The sequence below is a fragment of the Mangifera indica genome, chromosome 13, assembly GCF_011075055.1.
Source record: "Mangifera indica cultivar Alphonso chromosome 13, CATAS_Mindica_2.1, whole genome shotgun sequence".
Taxonomy (NCBI): Eukaryota; Viridiplantae; Streptophyta; class Magnoliopsida; order Sapindales; family Anacardiaceae; genus Mangifera; species Mangifera indica.
Genome location: NC_058149.1, coordinates 4,042,547 through 4,066,306, shown reverse-complemented (window position 1 = coordinate 4,066,306; position 23,760 = coordinate 4,042,547). Strand labels below are relative to the sequence as shown.

The 23,760-nt window shown below is 31.8% G+C and overlaps 1 protein-coding gene across 4 annotated transcripts; it reads left to right on the top strand.

Moving 5' to 3' along the window:
* The first annotated feature begins 16,424 nt into the window (after positions 1–16,424).
* LOC123194315 (DNA repair protein XRCC3 homolog) lies at positions 16,425–19,718 on the top strand. Of its 4 annotated transcripts, none has more exons than XR_006497259.1 (3): positions 16,425–17,436; positions 19,101–19,380; positions 19,486–19,718. XR_006497259.1 is itself a non-coding variant. In XM_044607487.1 (2 exons), exon 1 carries the CDS (start codon positions 16,501–16,503, stop codon positions 17,404–17,406), a length of 906 nt encoding a protein of 301 aa, XP_044463422.1. In that variant the 5' UTR covers positions 16,425–16,500; the 3' UTR covers positions 17,407–17,436; positions 19,101–19,718. The 4 variants fall into 4 exon arrangements, 2 of the variants coding, with proteins under 2 accessions (XP_044463422.1, XP_044463423.1); XR_006497258.1 differs by having other exon boundaries at positions 19,101–19,394; XM_044607487.1 differs by having other exon boundaries at positions 19,101–19,718.
* The last annotated feature ends 4,042 nt before the right edge of the window (positions 19,719–23,760 follow it).

Genomic DNA, 23,760 nt, shown 5'->3' with positions numbered 1-23,760 from the left:
AAAACATCTATCCGAAGTAGACTGTCACTTGCCTATGACATAGTCGCATATGTCATTTGCCACATGATAATGCCCCAGGGGTAGGAATTAAACCCGTTTAGATGATCAACCAACTATAAGTATTTGATAGATACTCTTTTTCATCGATCATTCCCTAACAACACCATATGAAGACAGTATAGTAAAGCCATCTTGACGACGTCAATATCGTCATCCCTTCATAGCCTGGCCAAAAAAACACGCTCTATGTCATGATACTGTACCTTCGGACAACCCCAAAAGTATGTATCTTTGATTCTATGTCTGAATGAATAGGGAATATATGATGAAAGAGCAGTGAGTCAACTAAATGATAGCCCTGTCATCAAAGAAAACTCAAAGGGGTTGAATTTCATGTTAACCCCATTAACCCTAACCCATAACTCGTCTCTGACGAAGGGCTGATGTAGCTATCATAAGAGAAATGCATGAACCAACACTCTGAAAAATTTGGTTTCGGATAGACGAAGGAGATGCCTGAAAAATGTCCTCTCAAACAGTTGAAGCTACTCTAGGGTTAGTGTAAAAGTAATTCTGGACAATGCAATGCGTTGTGCACGACATATAACCTCTGCTCGAAAGAGTTTAGACTCATCGGGGATTCGTAGCTCTCCTTCGACACGTTTCCTTTTATGAGAAGTATCTTGCAAAAAATTTTAAAAATTCATAAGATATTCATAAAAAATAGATATGTAAACAAATGCAGAAATGACAAATAAAAAAAATATAGAAAGATAAAAAATAGAAAAACAATCAAAACAAAAATGGCAAAAATTGAAAAAACGGAATTAAAATTCGAATTCTATACGTTAAAATACCCTTGAATGTCAACAATTGAAAAATTATTAAGAAATCTGAAAATACGAGTCGATCTATCCTAAAATGACGAAAATCAAAAAACAAAACTGAAATTTGAATTGTATATATTGAAATACCCTAGAATGTCAACAATAAAAAAATCATTCAGAAATCTAAAAATACAAGTCGATCTATCCTAAAAAGGCAAAAATAAAAAAAGGAAATTGAAATTCGAACTACATAGTTGAAATGCCTTAAAATGTCAACAATAAAAAAATTGTTAAAAAATCTAAAATATGAATTGACATATCCTAAAACAGCGAAATAAAAAAAAACAGAATTAAAATTCGAATTATATACATTGAAATACCCTAGAATGTCAATAATAAAAAATCGTTCAGAAATCTGAAAATACAAGTTGATATATCCTAAAATGACGAAAATCAAAAAAACAAAATTAAAATTCGAATTCTATATGTTAAAAAACCTAGAATGTCAACAATCAAAAAATTATTCAGAAATCTAAAAATACGAGTCAATTTATCCTAAAACGATGAAAATTGAAAAAACGAAACTGAAATTTGAATTTTATACGTTGAAATACCTTTGAATGTTAACAATCGAAAAATCGTTTAGAAATTTGAAAAATACGAACCAATATATTCTAAAACGGTGAAAATAAAAAAAAGGGAACTGAAATTCGAACTCTATATGTTGAAATACCCTAGAATGTCAACAATCGAAAAATCATTAAAAATTCTTAAAAATACGAGTCGATTTATCCTAAAATGATGAAAATCGAAAAAACAGAACTGAAATTCAAATTCTATAAGTTGAAATACATTAGAATGTCATCAATCAAAAAATTGTTTGGAAATCTCAAAAATACAAGTCGATATACCCTAAAACGATGAAATTCGAAAACATGAAATTGAAATTTGGAAATAAAAATCGATATATCCTATAAACGAAAAAACTAAAATATCAAGCAGAAATTTTGTCATTACATCATAAAATATGTCAAAAAACACAAAAATAGAAAACCAAATGTCAAATTCGAAAACTACATATTAAAAAACCCTAAACAAAAAAAACAGATATAAAATTCAAAAACTACACATCGAGTAACCCTAGATATGTATGGAAAATATCAATTTACCCCCTCAAAAAATTTCTACAGCAAATAGGTCCAATATTTATCCCTTGTTCCCTCAGCAATTTTCTAATCTCTTAGCGCCCCTGCAGATTAAAAAAAGTAAATTTCCCCCCAACCCACGGTTTTCACAGCATTAGCCCATTGTCTCATGGCAAATTTCATGTAACATCCCTCCCCAGAAGTACTACCCACCGAAGGAGAAATGTTACGAATTAATATTCGGAGCGTCTATATTTTTTTTCTTTTTAAAAATACTTTAAAATAAATGCATTATTAAAAGTGTTTAGGAAGTATTTCAAGAAAACTGAAAAACTGGAAGCGAACAAAAGATGTATATACTCATATAAAAAAACTCATCTGAAAACATCTGAAAATAGGGAGTAATCATATGCAACTATACCATAATCTCAAAAAGTCAAAAGTCGACAAGAACATGCCACTGTATGCATGTAATATAAACCAGAGATAACCTGCTCTAACCGGATCTACCTACGCTGACCTGACCCTGCCTCGCAGCTACCTCGATCACCTGTACCTGCAATCAGGAAAGAAAAGGGAGTGAGTGATAAGAACACTCAGTAAGGGGGAAGAATCAAGTAAACTATATCTTTTCTTGTTCTAACTCACTTTCGGAACTCAACCTCACCTCCTAACCTCTATAAGAGATTGAAGGGGTAATCTAATTCATTCTTTACTATTTGGGTCATACTTTGTCCCATCTGGTGTCTATTTGATACTTTTTGGAAGCTAACTATAGGGATTTGGCACTTTTCTAAGCTCAAGCTCTCTTTCTTTCACTACACTATTTCTGAATCTGAATTGAGCTCTACTGCGAGTATGCTCTACTGCGAGCGGACCCTACTAGGGGTCTATGTCCTACTACGGACGTGTCCTACTGCGGACGTGCCCTACTGTGAGCGGTGTAGTGTACAGTGCCCCCTCATAGTTTATAGCATGCATGCGGGTCTTATATCTTACAAATTTTGCTTCTATCTAAATTTATTCATAACTCACTAGACATTACTCTTGGGATGACCCCTAAATCTTGAGCCCCAAATTCCTTTTCTTGCTTTTGTTTCTTTTTCTTTTCTTCTTTTCTCTTTTTCTTTCCTTTCCTTTCTTTCCTTTCCTTTCCTTTCTTTTCTTTTCTTTCTTCTTCCTTTTCTTTCTTTCTTTCTTTCTTGCCCAGAACTACGAAATACTGTTCATAGAACAGTATTTCGCAAGGCAGCCTTCATTTTCATACAATTTAACAGCACAAACAGTTTCTAATTCATACAAGCTATATATCATTGAAAAGAGGATTCAAAGATATTTCCAACAAGCTATAATAGCAACATAATTCAATAGATAAGACAGTCAAAACGTGAGATAAACTCAGTGACAAAAACTGCCTCATTTGTTTATTTGGTAAAACAATCCTTGTGGTTCATACAATATTTAACAATACAAATGATTCCCAATTCATGCAAGCTATATATCACTGAAAAGATAATTCAAAGAGCTTTCCAACGAGATATAATAGCACTCATAATTCTATAGATAAGACAGTCATAACGTGAGATAAACTCAATGACAAAACTGCCTCCTCTGTTTATTTAGTAAACCAGTCCTTTCGGTTCATACAAATCTTTAACAGTCCAAATGATCTTTAATTCATACAAGCTATATATCATTGGAAAGAGGATTCAAAGGGATTTCCAACAAGATATAATAGTACTCATAATTCATCAGATAAAGTAACCAAAACATGGGACGAACTCAGTGGCAAAAATTGTAAATATTATACAACTTTCTGCCATGAACAAAATAACACACATAGACATCCCAAATGGCAAAACAACATTCCTCAACTTCAAAATCATCATTTATAACATAGATCAAAGGAACCAAAAGCCTAAAACATGTAACATATCAAGGATAATTCCCTTTACCTTGTTTCAAGCCAAATCTTTGCAAATTGGCTTCCTTCTCTTTGTTTTGCTTCTTTTATCACCAAGACCACTTTCAATCAATACCAAAACACACTAACATATTCACATAACATGCATATAAACATAGATAAAAGGGAAAGGAAGGAGATCTTTGGTTACCAAAGCTTCCAAGTGCTTCCTTTTCTTTTTTCTTCCTTATTTATCTTCCAAAAGCCTTCCAAATCACCAACTTTTCTTCAAATACACAACAAAGAAAGGAAGAAACTGCCTCCTCTGGAAGAGACGAGAAAATGATCGAAAAAGCAAAGGTAAAGTTTCTTTCTTTCTTTCTTCTTTCTTTTATTGACTTTTGGAACATATATATTGACTTTTTTTTTTTTTGTATATATATATATCTAAAACACACACATACAATTGGAAATATCTCCAAACAGGGTCAAAAGATGTAATTACCCCTGGAACATACCTGAGGGTATTACATTTCACAAAGACCCCCTGTGGACTAACCGCTTTCCCCCAACTCCCTAAAATTTTGAAAAAGCTACTTCACCCTTTTACCCACAGTCAATCTCTCTTGACCATGGGAGAATTCGTCCTAACCGTGGGATCCATTGTTCCCACGGACAAGAGCGCTGGTTGTTCTAACCCCTTTTCCGACACAAAAATCGTTGTTTCTGCCTCCAATTTCAACACAAATCAAACGTATATATCCTATAACACAAAACCCTTTAAGAAATTCAACCAAAACAACCAAAAATCAAAATATTTTATGCATTGCTCAAAATCAGAACCCTAGAATTTCGAACCTCAAAATCCCCCTCAAATCTCAATAATCTTAACAATAAATTGATTTAAACAACATTAGGGAAGATGTACTAACCTTTTTTGTCATTTTTTATTGTCAAAAAACATGAAAACCTAATCCTGGCCACGGGCCGGTTTGGCCTTTGAACCAGACCGAAATCGATCTGAATAAAATCAAAATCGGAACCACCAAACTTGGAACCGGATTGAACCGAAACTGAAACTAGATTTTAGCGGTTCGATTTCGGTTTACCTAATTTTGAACCATGAAACCGCCAATTCACACCCGGTTTATGAACCGACATGTAAACCGATGGTTTACTGTGCTAAACCGAAAAATTTTGAATTTTTTTTATTTTTTTAAAATTTATTGAACAGCCAACAGTTCCCCGCTTAGGGAACCGTTAGCTTGCAGAAGAAAATTGTAGGGGACGGTCCCCTGTAATTTTTAAAATCACAATTCACCCCCCTATTTTTTAATTTTTTTCAAAATGTTTTTTTTCCTATATATATACCCTTTCAAATTTCAATCTCTCCACTCTCTCACTCAATCCTTCAAACTCTCATTCTCATTCTTTCAACTCTTAATACTCTCTCAATCTTTCAATTCAATCAAATTCTCTTAAATTTAATTAAATTCTTTCTTAATTTTTTATTAATTCCAATTTCTATTTTCATTATACAATTCATAATTAATTATAAAATTAATTTCTATAATTAATTTTATTTATTATTTATTTATTATCTTTCATAATTAATCATATAATTTATTTATATAATTAATTTTATTTATTATCAAAAAATGGCAAGTAGTGGAAATTCTTCCGGTAATAGGAGATTTGATCAATATTCACATGTATCAAATGTGAATGAAAATCAATTTATAGATGATTTTTCAACACAAGAAAGTGAAAGTCAATATGTAGAGGTGGAGCAACAACAACAACATCAACAACAGACACTCTCAAAAAATTCCTACATCCGATATTTTTAAGATTCATTTCTAAAAAATATAAAAGAAAGATGGTAATTTTGATGTTGCTTGTAATTATTGTAGGTAAATTTATAAATTCAAATAAGGAGGTGCATACGGGACATTTAAAAGGCACTTGGAGTCAAAGCATCCGAAAAAAATAGGGCAAAGCCGAGGCCAAACACAAATAATCAAGTATAGTTCACACATAAATCTTTATTTATGTATAGTAATAATAAAAGTAAAGAAGAATTTACAAAAATAGTAGCAATAGATCATTTAGCATTTAGTTTTGGTGAAAATTTAGGTTTTAATAATTATTGTAAAACTGCATTAAATCCTGCATATAAAACTATTACAAGAAACACATTAAAAAGAACATTATTTAGTGTATATAAAAAACAAAAAAGAGAATTAATTCAATTTTTTACAAATTTTAACGGGCATGTATCTATATTTAGTGATATTTGGAGTGACCATTGACAAGTTCACTCTTATATGGGTATAACTTATCATTGGATAGATGACAATTTTTTATTACAAAAAAAAATTTTAGCATTTAGGGTGTTTGATAAATGACATACAACCGATAATATTTATAGAATAATTAAAAGAATATTAGAAGAATATAAATTACTTTATAAAATTTTTTCAATTTCATTTGATGATGCACGTTCAAATACCGTCTCAATAAATGATTTAATTAATATTTGCAAACCTAATTTAGGTGGTAGATTTTTTCATATTACATGTGCATGTCATGTATTAAATCTATATGTACAAGATGGTTTACATTGTCTTAATAATTTTATTAGTCCAATAAAAATAACAATTTCATTTTTATGGACACATCCCCAAACTATGAAAGAATGGGGTAAATTTTATAAACAACATAATAAAAGACCAAAAAGATTTCCTAAAGACGTGCCGACTCTTTGAAATTCAACATATGAATTACTCAATGAGTCTTTTGATTATAGAGATTTATTATGCTCATTTATTTCAGAACATGTGCCACAAGTTACATTATATCCCCAACATTGGGTATTTGTAAAACAATTTTAAATGTATTAAGAAATTTTAATAATGCAACATATGCTTTAAGTGAGGTTTATTATCCTACTTCTCATTTGTTTTTAAATGAAGCTGTTAATATTATTGGGGCTTTACAAGAAGCCGAATAAGATATTATTTTACAAGAATCTATTTTTTTAATGAAAACAAAATGGTTAAGTTACTATAAACAATTCCAGAACTTTTTCTTGTTATATGTTTTTTTGATCCTAGATTTAAATTAGATGATGTCACAGATTATTTAACATTATATTATGAATGTTTGCAATTAGATGAAGTTAATATTTCATTAACTATAACTAACATTATGAATTTAATTAAAGAAATTTATACTGAATATTCATTAATTTATGATAACCAAGGTGGTTCTTCTTCCTCTTTACCATCTATTGCCCCATCATCAACCCAAAATATGAATTATAGTGATCGTATTATGATGCAAAGGGGCAAAAGACCAAAAGGAACATTAGACTCCACCTCGGAGCTTGATATTTATTTAACTACTATTTTTAAGTTTGGTGACAACAATATAAGTAAAGACTTTCCAGTTCTAAAATGGTGGAGTCGACATGTGTTAACATTTCCAACATTAGCAGCTATTGCTAAACAAGTTCTGGCAACACCAATATCAACTGTCGCAGTAGAATAAGCTTTTAGTCAAGGGAGTAATATATTAGATGAGAGATGATCAAGTTTAGCTCCTGAATCTATTAAAGCCCAAGTATACGTGGACGATTAGACAATAGTCGAATTACGCCAACAAGAAATAAAAGTGGACTGAAATGAAAAATCGCTTGATTTAACTACGGATAGTTCGATGACGGAAAATAATACTCAAGATAGTGGAGGTGAATGATAAGGTAAGAGGTTACTGTCAGCTATTAGAAATGCAAAGGTAAGAGAACTACGTAGGCTTTGATTCTTCTAAACCCCAAGAAGATACATAGGAAGTTTAATTGAAAAATTAAGTCCAAACATTTCTTTTAATTTTCAATTATTATAATTAATAATTTAAAAATTAAATCAAGCTCATGTATTAGAATTGACGGTTCAATGTCGGTTTCGAACCGAAACTGTCGATTTCGAACCGGGGTCATGAACTAGAACCGTCGGCTCCGAACCGTGAATGAATTGTCTTATTACGGTTTCGGTTTATGGTCTTTAATTTTTCGAACCGTGAATCTGTGGTTTTGAACCGAAACTGTCGGTTCATGAACCGTGGCCAGGATTACGAAAATTGCTTCGCCCGTGGAACGACCATGGGATGACCATGAGAGACGCAAAAATTTTAGAATTTACGCAGTAAAGCTGTGGGAAAATAAAGGAGAAAACAAGTAAAATCCTTGGTTTATATATAGAGACAGTTTGGTCATTTCACAAAAAAAACATTTTTGCTTAAACCTGATTGTTTTAGATAATTTCGCTTAGACCCCCTTAATTTTGTCCATTTAATATAATTTTCCTATTAATAAATTCAAAATTACGATGAAAATATATAAATGTATTAATTGATGGTTACATATTATTCTATATATGAGTATTGTGATGTAGTCAAAACTTTTTCATGATTAAACTTATATATATATGAAATTCGTAAAAACAGTTAACAACTAGTAAATAGATATTACACTACATCAAGAAGAAAACTCGATTACGGCACAATCACATTGAGAAGTTACAAATAGAAAGCATTCCTAACCTACCATGACTTCCGTAATCCTTGTTGCATTAGATAACATTTTGTTTATTGTCTTGAAACCACGTCTCACAATTTTAATATTTGTAATTAAAGTGTAATCACTTTCATACCATATCAAGATCACAAGAGCATCCATCAAGTCACATAAATTCGTACTATACCAAAACAATTGCATATGCAACTTTAGACAATGGAAACCTAAGGAAGAGACATTACAAGCATGACATCCTAGTATTGTAATATGGTTTGTTCGGTCACATAATTCAAATAATAACATTATCGTGGATGTAGACTTTTAGTGTATTTGACCAAACCATATTAAAATTAATTGTCTTTCCATATTCTCGTGTCTAAACATTCTTGCATTGAATTCCCTAATGATTTAATGCATTTCTCATTAGTGTAAATCTCATTACCAAGATTTTGGCACTAGAAGTAAGACATATTGAAAGCTCTCCCATATTTTGGCAATAACATTCTCTTTCACATTACACTTGACTTTTTCACATGGCATTTTGCAAAAGAAGAACAATCCTATCTATGTCTACCACTAATCGCATTAACAATGACAACCCCAATCACAATTCCTTATCTCAACAACTTAACCTCGTTGTTGAAAAACAACCTAATCTGGTAGTTGAAGGACAACCATCTATAGCCTTAGAGGTGGCAACACAATCAGCAAGTCTAACAAGAGCGATCCAAGCATTTATCAAACAGCTTGACATCATTGCTCCAACATGTGGTAACATTTATTAGGTCACTAATCCCCCACCAGTAATTGGTGGAGAGTTGATGCCCCTATGAGTGATGTTGGGACTATGTTATCGAGTCATTAGATAAACACTTGAATTGTGCTTGTCAAGCCAATTAGTTGTGTTGCCACCTTTAGAACCACATGCAGTTGCTTCCTAACTACTAGACTTGGTTATTCTTTATCAATTGGATTGAGTGGCCTTAAAAGTGGAAGGTTATGACTAAGAGTGTCTTTATCAATACAATTAGTGGCAATTGTTAATCTAGTTCTTCTTCCACAAGTTATGGTCATAAAAAGATGATTATTGCAAAAGAAAATATGTTATCATTGGAACATAGAAAGAGCTTGTGGGGGTTGTCTTTGTAGTGTCAAATTATTGGTAATAATATTAGCATCAACTAGAAGTATATTGGACTATGATGGAATTCAGTGCAAAAAGATAAAGAGAGACAACTAGATTTAAAGACATCAAGATTCTTAACATGATTTGATAGGTGAACTATAAGCCTACGTCAACGGTAGTATTATTAGCTTAGTGTTTTAAAGACTGCTAATAGGATGCTATAAGTGTTTCTCTTTTTAGTCTTTTTACTACTTTAAATTTATACTAGTAGAGAGTGGGATTACATATGTAACTAATTAATTAAAATGTTGATCATATGCCCTGATAGATGTCATCATGGTTATGTAATTTTGATATGATAGAAGAGTGATTGCAATGATTTAAGTTGTAAGAAGTGTTTTCAAGACAATAAGAAATCATTATCAAATGTTAGAAAGATTGACGGAATGGTGAAGAATAGTGACACTTGTTTACTTATTACCTCTAGATGAAAATGTACATTATCCATGTTTTGTTTTGATCTACAAGTTAATATGATATCAGTAGTTGTTGATTGCTTTGTTGGATGTCATAAATGTGAATGTGACTGTTAATAAAGTTCACTTAATGTCACACGTATAATTATAATTGGTCCATAATTTTATTTTCTTACAAGGCCGAAAAACTTATTCCCATCCAAGGTTTAATGTATCTCTAAACTTCTATCTTCTAAGTTTTAAAAACTCAAATATTTATCCATCTATTAAATTTTGCAGTTAGTGTCAAGGGTAAAAATGTCATTTTTTGATTTTACGTAAAGAAAGAAAAACTTATCTTTTTTTCTCATTTGAAAAACTACTAATTTTCTTTAACTTAGTTTTAAAAAGTTACTTTTTCATCCTCACCATCTAGGGTTTCCATATTTCAAGGTTAACAACTACCCCCTTTAAAGTTCAAAACATCACATTTACACCTTCAAAAAATGTATTCTCTTTTTTCGGTGACTATTCTTCTTAACGATTTACTCTGATATGTTGTCAACCTTAAGCACCCTTCCTCTCCTACCCTTAACCCCCATCGTAAGCCCTAACCATAAATATTTAATCCAAAATAAAAATTAAAAGTCACCTTAATTTCATTTCAATTTTGTTTTAAAAAATTAAAAAAAAAAAAGCTAAAAAAGTTATGGCACAAGAAGATTCTCAAGTTGAAACCGTAGATTTGACATTTGCTAAATATCAGTCTCAATCATCGTCTTTGGGTCTGTCGTGATCGACATTGTTTAGTAAGATTAACGCTCAAGCTTTTGAGTTCTTTCTAGCTTGTTCTCCTATGACGACTTCAATGACATCATCACTCAATCGTAAGCGCAATTACAAGTTTTGCCTCTGTCGAGAATGATGATGCCTCCACTGATGACGTTTCATAATCATCATCTGTTGCTTGTTTATTCCACATAAGGGGATGGCATTTCATATGCTGATATAGAATCATGTGATTTTGATCCACGTCATCATCATCACTAGATTCAACATCATGTGTCGATTCAAAATTATTATACTCAAGTCCATCATCATCATTGAAATCATAGTGAGAATCATCATAATTAGAAGCATTAACAGAAACAAAACCATTATCATCTGATGATTCACAAGTTTCTAAGATGGATTGCACATATTTGTGTGACGTATTCTGACAATTTTAGCCAATGGTTTTCACGTTGAAAAACCACTGGAGAGGGAGAGAGGTTGCCAATGATAGAGTTGATAATGCGTTGGAGCAAATTGCTGGAAAGAACGATTCTTGGAAAGGGAGAATGTATTTTAAACTTTGAGGAGAAGACTATTAATCTTAAATTATGGAAACCCAAAATAGTGGGAAGAAAAAAATAATTTTTCAAAATTAAATTAGAAAAAAATTATTAGTTTTTAAAACTAAAATGAAAAAAAAAATAAATTTTTTTTTTTAAAAATAAAATCAATAAATAAAGTTTTTACCCTTAATAGTAATCATTGTTTTGAAAACCAGACTGGACCAATTGGATCAATCGAGTTAACTGAGAATTAGTGCATACTCTCGTCCGATTATTATAAATTAATGGGTCAAATTTAAAGAATTGGTCAAACCAATTGAACAAGGTTTGACTAAGTTTTACATATTTTGGTTCTTTCAACTTCCAATAGTAGGCTGAAGATAATAATTACCTCTAGCGTCAGTGATTAGCTAATAGCCAATTATGTCTCTCTTGAATCTTGCATGTGTTTTTTTTAATATTTTTCACAATTTTGTCAATTTTGTTTTGTATATATTAATACATTTGTTAATGTTGTCTATTATATTTTAAAATTATAATTATATAACAAATCCATATATAAATGATGAATTAAAATTATATATAGGAACTCATACGAAATGATAATATATCATAATATAATTAGATAATTTTAAATTAAAAATAAGGTAACATTTAATTATATAATGATATATCATCGTTTGTATATAAATTTATGTTCAATATTTATGTATAAATATCTTTGTTTATATAATCGAGTGTGAATTATTTAATTAATATATTTAAGATTGTTTTTTCTTTTTTCAAAGCTTTTTTTTTTAATTCTACTTAATAAAAATTTATGTTTCAAAGAAGCAAATACACTTGATTGTCATTGATAATTGTACAAAATTGCTTCTAATAATATTATTTATGTTTAAAAAATATGTTAAATAGCTGATATTATTTAAAAAATTCATAACAATTTGAGAATAAGTTGAATCGGTTGAACTATGATTCAATAAGACAACTGATTCAATTACTGATCCAGTTTTAAAAACCTTAATAGTAACAACAATAGATAGGGGTATGCACTCAAGCTCGGGTGGGAACAAAGATAACGTGGGTTGGGTTGGGCCAGCTTCAGCACAAACCCATCAGGCCCATAAGTTGAGTTGGGCCTTAGGTCGTATAGTGACAAGCCTTTGGGCTAGGATGACTCATGAAAATTTTAAGGCCCAAGGGCCGACCCTATATACAATAGATTGGGCTAGGTCTTAAACATGTCGACCCACAAACCCCTATATAATTAAATAATTTTTTAATTATGTTTTCTTTTATTAAAAAATATGTTAGAAAATTAAATTGCCCTTAAAAAAAGAACAAACTTATTTATAATAGATGAATTGTGTTCTCATGATTAATTTCATCAATATGGGTTCTAAAAATAAGTTTAGTTGAACTTTCTATTTTACGTAGCCTTTATTTATAACGCATAAATGAAATAAATAATTATATTATTTTAGATGTGAGATTTTTACACTTATATTTTTGCACTTTGTAAAAAGTCTCATATTTAAAAAAAATAAAATCATTTAATTCCTTCATCTACTATAAATAAATGTTAAATAATATATTCCAATAAAACTAAAATTTTGATTATCTTATATATGTGAGATTAATTTAAAGAATTCAAACTCATTTTTTTATGTCTAAAATATTTATTTCTTATAAATATTTATAATTTTTATATTATAATTATTAATTATATCATAATATAATTTTTTAAAATATTATAAATAGTAATAAACCTGATTGACTTAGTAAGTTCGACATGTTATAATATTAGATTGGACCATTTGGATATGACCCATTTCTTATGCCTTGCGCCGGGCCTCATTAAGCTCGGCCTTGCAAGTGGTTGGTTTAAATTTTAATCTTAAGAACTAGACCTGGCCACGGTTCATGAACCGCCGGTTTCGGTTCGGAACCGCCGGTTCACGGTTCGAAAATATAAGGACCCTGAACCGAAACCGTAACAGGACGGTTCGTCCACGGTTCGGAACCGCCGGTTCCGGTTCATGGCCCCGGTTCGGAACCGACGGTTTCGGTTCGGAACCGACGGTTTCGATTCGGAACCGACGGTTTCGATTCGGAACCGACGGTTTCGATTCGAAACCGATATTGAACCATCAATTCTAATACATGATCTTGATTTAATTTTTAAATTATTAATTACAATAATTGAAATTTAAAAGAAAGGCTTGGACTTAATTTTTCAATTAAGCTTCCTACGTATCTTCTTGGGGTTTAGAAAAATCAAAGCCTACGTAGTTCTCTTACCTTTGCATATCTAATAGCTGGCAGTACCCCCTTACCTTATCATTCACCTCCACTATCTTGAGTATTATTTCCCGTCGTCATCGAACTATCTGTAGTTAAATCAAGCGATTCTTCATTGAAGTCTACTTTTATTTCTTGTTGTCGTAATTCGGCTCTTGTCCAATCGTCCACGCATACTTGAGCTTCAATAGATTCGGGAGCCAAACTTGATCGTCTCTCATCCAATATATTACCCCCTTGACTAAAAGCTTGTTCTACTGCGACAGTTGATACCGGTGCTGCTAGAACTTGTTTAGCAATAGCTGTCAATATTGGAAAAGTTGATGCGTGTCGACTCCACCATTCTAAAACTGGAAAGTCTTTACCTATATTGCTGTCACCAAACTCAAAAATAGTAGTTAAATAAATATCAAGCTCCGAGGTGGAGCCTAATGTTCCTCTTGGTCTTTTGCCCCTTTGCATCATAATACGATCACCATAACTCATATTTTGGGTTGATGATGGGGCAATAGGTGGTAGAGAGGAAGAAGAACCACCATAAATTAATGCATATTCAGCATAAATTTCTTTAATTAAATTCATAATATTAGTTATAGTTAATGAAATATTAACTTCATCTAATTGCAAACATTCATAATATAATGTCAAATAATCTGTGACACCATCTAATTTAAATCTAGGATCAAAAAAACATGCAACAAGAAAAAGTTCTGGAATTATTTTATAGTAATTTAACCATTTTGTTTTCATTAAAGAAACAGCTTCTTGTAAAAGAATATCTTGTTCGGCTTCTTGTAAAGCTCCAATAATATTAACAGCTTCATTTAAAAATAAATGAGAAGTGGGATAATAAACCCCACTTAAAGTATATGTTGCATTATTAAAATTTTTTAATACATTTAAAATTTTTGAACAAATATCCCAATGTTGGGGATATAATATAATTTGTGGCACATTTTGTGAAATAAATGAGCATAATAAATCTTTATAATCAAATGACTCGTTGAGTAATTCATATGTTGAATTCCAACGAGTCGGCACATCTTTAGGAAATCTTTTTGGTCTTTTATTATGTTGTTTACAAAATTTACCCCATTCTTTCATAATTTGGGGATGTGTCCATAAATATGAAATTGCTATTTTTATTGGACTAATAAAATTATTAAGACATTCTAAACCATCTTGTACACATAAATTTAACACATGACATGCACATCTAATATGAAAAAATCTACCACCTAAATTAGGTCTGCAAATTTCAATTAATTTATTTATTGAGGCAGTATTTGAACGTGCATTATCAAATGAAATTGAAAAAATTTTATAAAGTAATTTATATTCTTCTAATATTCCTTTAATTATTCTATAAATATTATCAGCCGTATGTCGTTCATCAAACATCCTAAATGATAAAATTCTTTTTTGTAATAGAAAATCATCATCTATCCAATGACAAGTTATACCCATATAAGAGTGAACTTGCCAATGGTCACTCCAAATATCACTACATAGAGATACACGTCCATTAAAATTTGTAAAAAATTGAATTAACTCTTTTTTTTGTTTTTTATATAAACTAAATAATGTTCTTTTTAATGTATTTCTTGGAATAGTTTTATATGCAGGATTTAATGCAGTTTTACAATAATTATTAAAACCTAAATTTTCACCAAAACTAAATGCTAAATGATCTATTGCTACCATTTTTGCAAATTCTTCTTTACTTTTATTATCACTATACATAAATAAAGATTTGTGTGTAGAAGAACCATACCCGGTTATTTGTGTTTGACCTCGGCTTTGTCCCATTTTTTCCGGATGTTTTGACTCCAAGTGCCTTTTGAATGTTCCGTATCCACCTCCTTGTTTGAATTTGTAAATTCTCCTACAATAATTGCAAGCAACATCAAAATTACCATCTTCCTTTTGCATTTTCTTGAAATGAATTTTGAAAATATCGGATGTAGGAATTTTTTGAGATTGTTGTTCCATCTCCATTTGTTGTTGATGTTGTTGTTGTTGCTCCACCTCTTCATATTGGTTTTCACTTTCTTGTGAATGAAAATCATCTATAAATTGATTTTCATTCACATTTGATATATGTGAATATTGACCAAATCTTCGTGAACCGGAAGAATTTCCACTACTTGCCATTTTTTGATAATAAATAAAATTAATTATATAAATAAATTATATGATTAATTATAAAAGATAATAAAATAATAATAAATAAAATTAATTATAGAAATAAATTCTATAATTAATTATGAATTGTATAAAAAAAATTGAAATTGAAATTAATAAAAAAATAAGAAAGAATTTAATTAAATTTAAGAAAATTTAATTGAATTGAAAGATTGAGAGAATATTAAGAGTTTAAAGAATGAGAATGAGAGTTTGAAGGATTGAGTGAGAGAGTAGAGAGATTGAGATTTGAGAGAATAGAATTTAAAGGGGTATATATAGAAAAAAATTTTTTTGAAAAAAATTAGAAATAGGGGGGTAAATTGAAATTTCAAAAAATTGCCAAATTTTTTTCGGTTCAGCACAGTAAACCGCCGGTTCATAAACCGGTGTGAACCGGCGGTTCCACGGTTTCAATTTATGTGAACCGGAACCGAACCGTAGAGCCACGGTTTCGGTTCCGGTTCACTGCCGGTTCCGGGTCTGCCGGTTCCGGTTCCGGGTTTAACCGGGCCGGTTTCGGTCCGGTTCACGGGCCAAACCGGCCCGTGGCCAGGACTATTAAGAACTAACCAAGAAAGGAAAATACTCAATGAACAGGTTTAAACTTTAAACTCATTTCTATTGGCGCCAATTTTCCCAATCTATGAGACCGCAAAACTTGCTCCACCGCCCATTATCCACCCAAAAGTGCACCCTTGGCTGCCCGATCCTCGACCGCTGCATCGGCGGCGGTATTCCCTGCAACTCAATAACCGAGCTGGTGGCCGAAAGCGGCTCCGGAAAGACTCAACTCTGCCTGCAACTCTCCCTCTCCGCCCAACTTCCCACCTCCCACGGCGGCCTCTCTGCCTCCTCTCTCTACCTCCACACGGAATTTCCTTTCCCCTTCCGCCGCCTCCGCCAACTCAGCACCGCTTTTTGCAATTCGAATTCCGCCCTTTTAGCAAGTAATGATCATAATCCTTGTGATCATATTTTTGTTCGGAGTATACATTCTGTAGACCAATTGCTCGATGAAATGCCAAAGATAGAGTCTTTTATTAAAAATTCAAAATCTCGACTGCCCGTTAGGCTCATTGTGATTGATTCTATTGCGGCTTTGTTTCGCTCTGACTTTGAGAACACACTGGGTCATCTTAAAAAGAGGTCATCTTTGTTTTTTAAGATATCGGGGAAGTTAAAGGCAATGGCGGTGGGGTTTGGTTTGGCAGTCGTCGTGACTAATCAGGTGGTTGATTTGGTTGCGCCCAATGAAGGAATAAATGGGTTAAGGATTGGGAATTTGGGTTGTTTGTATTCTTCAGGAAGGCAGGTTTGTCCTGCTCTGGGGTTAGCTTGGGCTAATTGTGTGAATTCAAGGTTGTTTTTGTCGAGGAACGAGGAGTATGTTAGTGAAGAGCATCAGATAGAGAATGATAGTGGTGAAGATTTTGTGAGGAGGAGGACAATAAGGCGGCTTTGTGTTGTTTTTGCACCTCATTTGCCCGATTCATTTTGTGAGTTTGAGACCACAAGGGAAGGGGTTTTTGGAATTCAGAAACAGTGGTAAGTTTTTAAGTACAAATGCTGGCATTTGAAGGTATTGCTGTACAAGTTTTTGAATTATTCTCGACTTTCTTTTTGAATTTTATCTGAATGTTATCTATCATGGTTTTTACTTTTTCAGAGTAATGCTAAATTTCTGATAGCTCTTCTCTTCAGATATAAATTGTTTGATTGTAGGTGCTCTTTAGGCAATTGACCTTTTCTGTATAGCCTATATAATCCCATGTCCATGGAGAAGATTATCAAAGTCTGATTATTTTTTTACAAATGCTGTATAGAATCACAAAGGTAGGACAAGTAGTTTCTAGTTGAGAGTACGCTTGGCAATTTTTGTCTTTAGGTCGTGTTTGTGTTGCGTCAATTTGAGTTTCAAGTCATATGACCTTCAACCTTAATCTGATCTAAATTAGAATTGTAACAAAATATTTCAACTCTTAACACAATCTGACCTATATTTGGGTATACTTGAAATGACTTGAAGGCATGACTTCCAAAAATGACTTTTCAAAGCCATAAACACACCCTCAATCTTATCAATTGCATTGTTTTTTTAAACTCTCCCCCACCAAAGTCATTATAGCTCCTCTCATGGATCATGATCCTAATAAAAATATAATATATGTTTTCATTGTTTTGTTTTCTCCTCTTTAGATAAAGTGCCTCCAAACAAGGAAAAATCAATAAAACTATGTGTACTTAAAATGAACACTAAATTGAATGCTAATGATGATGTGTTACTATGTGATTGAGTGAATTTGAATTAAAAATATAATATTAATCGTATGATGACATATCATTATTGGTATTTAATTTGGTATTCATTATAATTGCACATAACAATGCTCAAGACAATTTAACAAAACCAATATATCTCTATTAATTGGCTATGAAGTTCATGGATGAAGGATGGGTTGGCTTTGAGCGACAAGTAGTTAGCTGGGAAAAAAGGTTGTCATAGGCTACGGATAACAATGATAGTGGTTTACAATGGGCTTATAGAGGATGACGATGATGACTTGGGGTGGGCTTCGAGGAAGTGACAAAGGTTTAATGAGGCTGGGGAGGGTTTAGTGATTTGGTGCAGAGGGGTGACCACTGCTCCTCATCTTAGTATCAAAATTCATCACACCTTCCCTTAGCATCAATTACTACTATATCCATGAAATGCAATTTGCTAAATTTTTTAAACATCTGGTCATGTTTGAGTCAATTCGAATTAGTTTGTGTCAACTCAAATACGATCTGATTCAGTTGTAGATTGACTTGAATATGAACTAAATTAGAGTTCGTATAAAACATCCATTTTTTTTTTTTTTTTTTTGGTATTTGTGTTGTGTTAATGGGAAATGTTGAAAATCACCAACTCTTGCAAGGAGACACCAACTTTCTTGTAGTATTTTGAGTGCCATTAAAGAGTGATATTCTCGGTGAAAATGTTTTCAATTTGCTTATGTATAACATCAATCATCACTTGTTCGTGTATATAGGGAAAACCCAGGGAGGATAAGGGGGCTCAACTAACCACCTTGACTTTGAAAAATTGTCAGATATGCCTTGTAAATTTTTATTTGACCTCCTTCAAGTTTTTAGGGACCTCCTTTGACTTTGAAAAAGTTTTAGAGATAATCCTTAAATTTTTATTTGACTCCCTTTTAATTTTGTTATTTTTTCATTAACTCTCATATACATGGTTTACAGACTTGGACCGGGTCGGCTAGACCGTGAATCGGTGGTTCAGACAGTTAATTCATAGGAAAAAAGTGTTTTATGCAGGTTTTTGGATTGGACCGCTGGTGGTCCGACAGTTCATAGTCGATTCCCCGTTTCTTGTGGTTCATCTACTGCCTGGTTCATATAAATTAAAATTAAAAAAAAAAAATCCCCAAAATCATCCGTTCATTCCTCTACACTACCTCAACCCTAACCCTAACAAACGCAGCAACACCTTAACCATCGTAATCTCTAGACTTTGACAAAAGTGAGTTGACGACGGTGAGTCATTGATGTTTGATTTCTTCTGCTGAAGTTTTGTTCTTTTTCTGCATTGAGTAGCTGACTTCTTCTGCTGAAAACTTCACTGCAGCTGTGACTTCTTGTGAAGAGTCCGACAACAAATCACATTGTGTAATAATTTTTTGTGTAATGATTTGCATATTGTGTGTAATGATTTTTTGTGCCAAAAACGCCCCGTGCGGCTTTTCCAGACTTTGTTTTGTATGATTTTATTTTTATGTGTAACGATTTGCATATAGTGTGTACTGTGTAATATGTAATGAACAACTTTATATGGTTTATTCCAGGAAGACATTACTGATCTTTTAAGTTTTAACATTATTGAAAAAACATAAATATTTGTACTGAAATAAAGACAAATCATAATATTTTTATTATGTGTAATATTGGTAGTTACGTTTATTGGTTTTTTCATGTTTATTTTCTATCCTATATATAATATGATTTTATTGTTCAACAACATCCATACTTTTTATGTTATATCATGCGTAATTTATATATGAAGTTCGAAAACTTGGTTGGACCACCCAGTCAAAATGGTTTGACTGGTTTGGCCAGAATTAGACCATAAAATGGTTCATGTTCAGATTTGATTTGTAAAATGTTGCTCATATATTTTACTTTTAATTCAATCTTAACACTCTAAATTTTATTTTTAGGTTTGCCACTCCATGTATATTAAAGAGAGATATATAATCATATTGATGATATTTGACCCAACTGATTAAATTTAATTAATTTCACTAAATGATTTTAATATTTATTGAAAGTAAAATAAATTGTTATGCATATTCATTTATTTGTTTCATATTACCAAATATTTAGAAATTTCTACGACTAACAATAAGTTAAAATTTCCTTTTTATACAATAAGTCTCATATTAGTTATAGAGATATCGTTATTGTTTAGAGGTTGCATCTTTGAAAACTAGTTTAGGTGTCCGTCTTATTAGCTCTACAATTTAATTTTCTCCAAAATTTTAATAATTTATATAAATTTTTATGAGATAAGGGTTTCTCTCACTTCAAATAATTTATCGGAGTGTATCCCTATGGCTCCAATGATATATTGTATAATCTTGCACAAGATATTAAAAATAAAAAGTAATTACCAATTCAACCATAAATTACATGACTGGTCTCAAGGTGAAGGCATGACATATTATCATTCACAAGATTAAGTCTCCAGAGCATATTCAATAATAAGGTGTATTATTGAATATACGAAATAAAAAAAGGCAAAAATAAATTTTATAAAAAGACCAAATGATTATTTCCTATCCAAGGATGGATGAAATGATAGACTCTCAACCTTATGTTTGACAAAACAAATATTTCACTAGACTGTTAAAGTCAATCGTTAGTTTTAACAATGAATGATATTTATGTAATTTAATCTAAATATTATAATGTGGAGTCTAAGTAGGATTGTAAGTGTCATTATTCAAAAGAAAATTAATTAAAACAGATATTTTTCTGTCTATACCTTTTTAGGCAACTCAAATTTCTTTATAACTTTTTAAGTGAATAATATCTGTATTATCAATTACACCCCTAGATATATAAACAGGGGAAATAAATAGAAGAAGACACACCAAATGCCAAACCTTTTCATGCCACACACAAAATTGACCTAACCTTGAGAACTACCAGCGACATTCGCACACCATTCTTGCAAATCTTCTAAAAACAAGAATCGATACACAACCTCATGGATGCAAGGGTAAGATTTTTCTAGTTGTTTACATTTTCTTTTCCGTTTCTTCTCGTTTCGCAATTTGTTTACCTTTTCTTTTCCGTTTCTTCTTGTTTTGCAACTCTAGGAAGTCTTGATTTTGCTTAATATTTTTGGATGATTTTGTTGTTGTTGTATTGTAAAACTATAATGGGTTGTGTTGTTAAGTAGGATGTTGTGCTATGTGATTGATTATGCTGGTTTAAGGTTCTTGCCATCAGTTTAGGGCTTTTTGTGCTTTTAAGTTAATTGGTTGATTAAGTGATTATCTGGTTAGTTTTGTGGTTGAAAGATGTTGGAAATGAGACTATGACCATTTATTTGGTTTATTTTGTCGTATAAAATGGGTAATTTGGCTAGAAATGGATGAAACAGTTGTCATTGACAGAGAGCACTATTCATGCTTAAACACAAAATGCATTATTCATGCATACACACACACACACACACACACACACACACACATGCAAATTGCATGGTGCACGCAGACATGCAAATGCATTGTGCATGCCCTCACGCAAAAATCATTGTTAATACCTACTCACAAAATGCATTGCTAACATAGCGCACACAAAACACTGTACACAGACTGCAAAAAATGAGTTTTTTTTTACATATATTTTATTAAATAACTAACAAACCAAAGTTTGTATGTGTGGAGATTTCTAGTTAATGAAGAGCTCAAGGATATGCAGTTTAGTGAGGCTTATAGTTTTAAGGCTACGATAAATGTTCGTAGCTATAAAGACATTATAAAACACATAAAGTCTAAGTTAAATCGTGCCAAAAAAAGAAAGTTCAAACAAACATGCTTTGGGCTTTTTTTGGACCTTGAGGTACATGGGTATCATGCAATCCCTTTATACTATGCTAGCAAGTGAACAAAGAGGAGCCAGGTTGAGAGTTTTGGTTTAGGCTCAATGGGGTAAACTACAAATTTAGCCTTGTTGAATTCACATTAGTGATGAGGTTGATATTACACAGGGAGAAAAATATAAATGAATATATAACGATGATGGGGACATCATGGTTTTGAGGGAGGTACTTCCCAAGCGTTGCACTTGTGACTTATAATAATCTGGGCCAAGCATTTACATCTTAGTCATAAGGTAACCAAGATGAGGATGTTATTAAATTAGTTGCACTATATCTATGAAACAATCGCTACAGGTTGGTTCTGAGTATTTATGGCCCAGGGTCTTATTAGATCCTATTAAGGGGATTGATGAGAAAAATCAGGGCTTAGTCGTTTAGGGTTATGTGGATAGAGTAAGAATCCATATTGACAATGTAAATACATTTTTAGATTTTTATTTGGTTTATCACTATGTATGTGAATCAAGTTATTACCGTTTGTGCAGGTATATATCCCCATCAATTTCGATAATCAACACTGGGTATGCAATGAGTTAGACTTGACAAAGGGCCTCTTTATGTTGTACAACTCATCAAAGAGCTTCATCACTTTAAAGTAGCGTCTAGATGAGAGGTTTGTTCCTTATTACAGATCCACTCACTATCCACCGTTATATAAATGCACCACAATAGACACCAACATTAACGGACTACGATGTTTACTCTTATGTTCATGGAGTACTTGAGTAGTGGACGATAATTAGATTTCAGTGAAGATGATTCTGCGAGATTACGTGCTAGGATAACATACAAGATATTCAGATTTTACACTTGATTTATGTTTTTACTTTTCAATGTTCTCGTGTGTTTTCTTGTTTTTCTTTTATTGGTATGTATTTGTGTTCATCATCATTCATTCAGTTTATATCTTGGTATGTACTTTAGTTTATAATTGTCATCATTCATTATTCATAGAAGAAAATGCATGCGTAATAGCTATGAGGAAACAATAATAGCTATATCTCATAAAAAGAAAATACTTGAATAAACAACATCTTAAGATAAATCATCGATTGACCAATATATTTCATTAGTAATAAACAAATAGATTAAACATAATACAAAATGTATGAAATGATATCCATGCATTAAAAGGAAATATATTATATATACATCCAAAATATTCGTCTAGAAAACTTGCACACATGACCAATCATACAATACAATAAATATAAACAAAGGAAACTTCGTTATACAAGTTATTAATTTCTATCTTGTCTTTGACCATGAGCTAAAGTCACATGACCAACATGCGATTCTCTTTACCTATTCCCTCAATGACCCCTACGTAAAGTTGTTTCGCTTGCATCATGTATTAGATTTGAACAATTTAATCTAATATGTCCAACATGATGACATCGACTAAAATAGTGTTTCCAAAATTCCTCCTGTTGTGAATGTCACCTATTGTGTTCAAAGCGTCGACCTGAACATTAACGTTACATCCAAGGTGAAAGTACCATAAGGATTTCATCAAGACAATCCCATTTAGACTAATCCCCCAAAGGATTACACTTTCCCTATAAACAATTTTTTAATATTCGATGGAGTAGTATTTGCTTACCCATTACTAACAATCTGAAAGGTTGTTCAACTTGGCATGCATACTTGGTATATGTAACAATTAAATTTTTTTTATAGGTGCATTCCTTCTCTAATAGATCGAAAATAGCTACAGGTTGCCTTGAACCATGT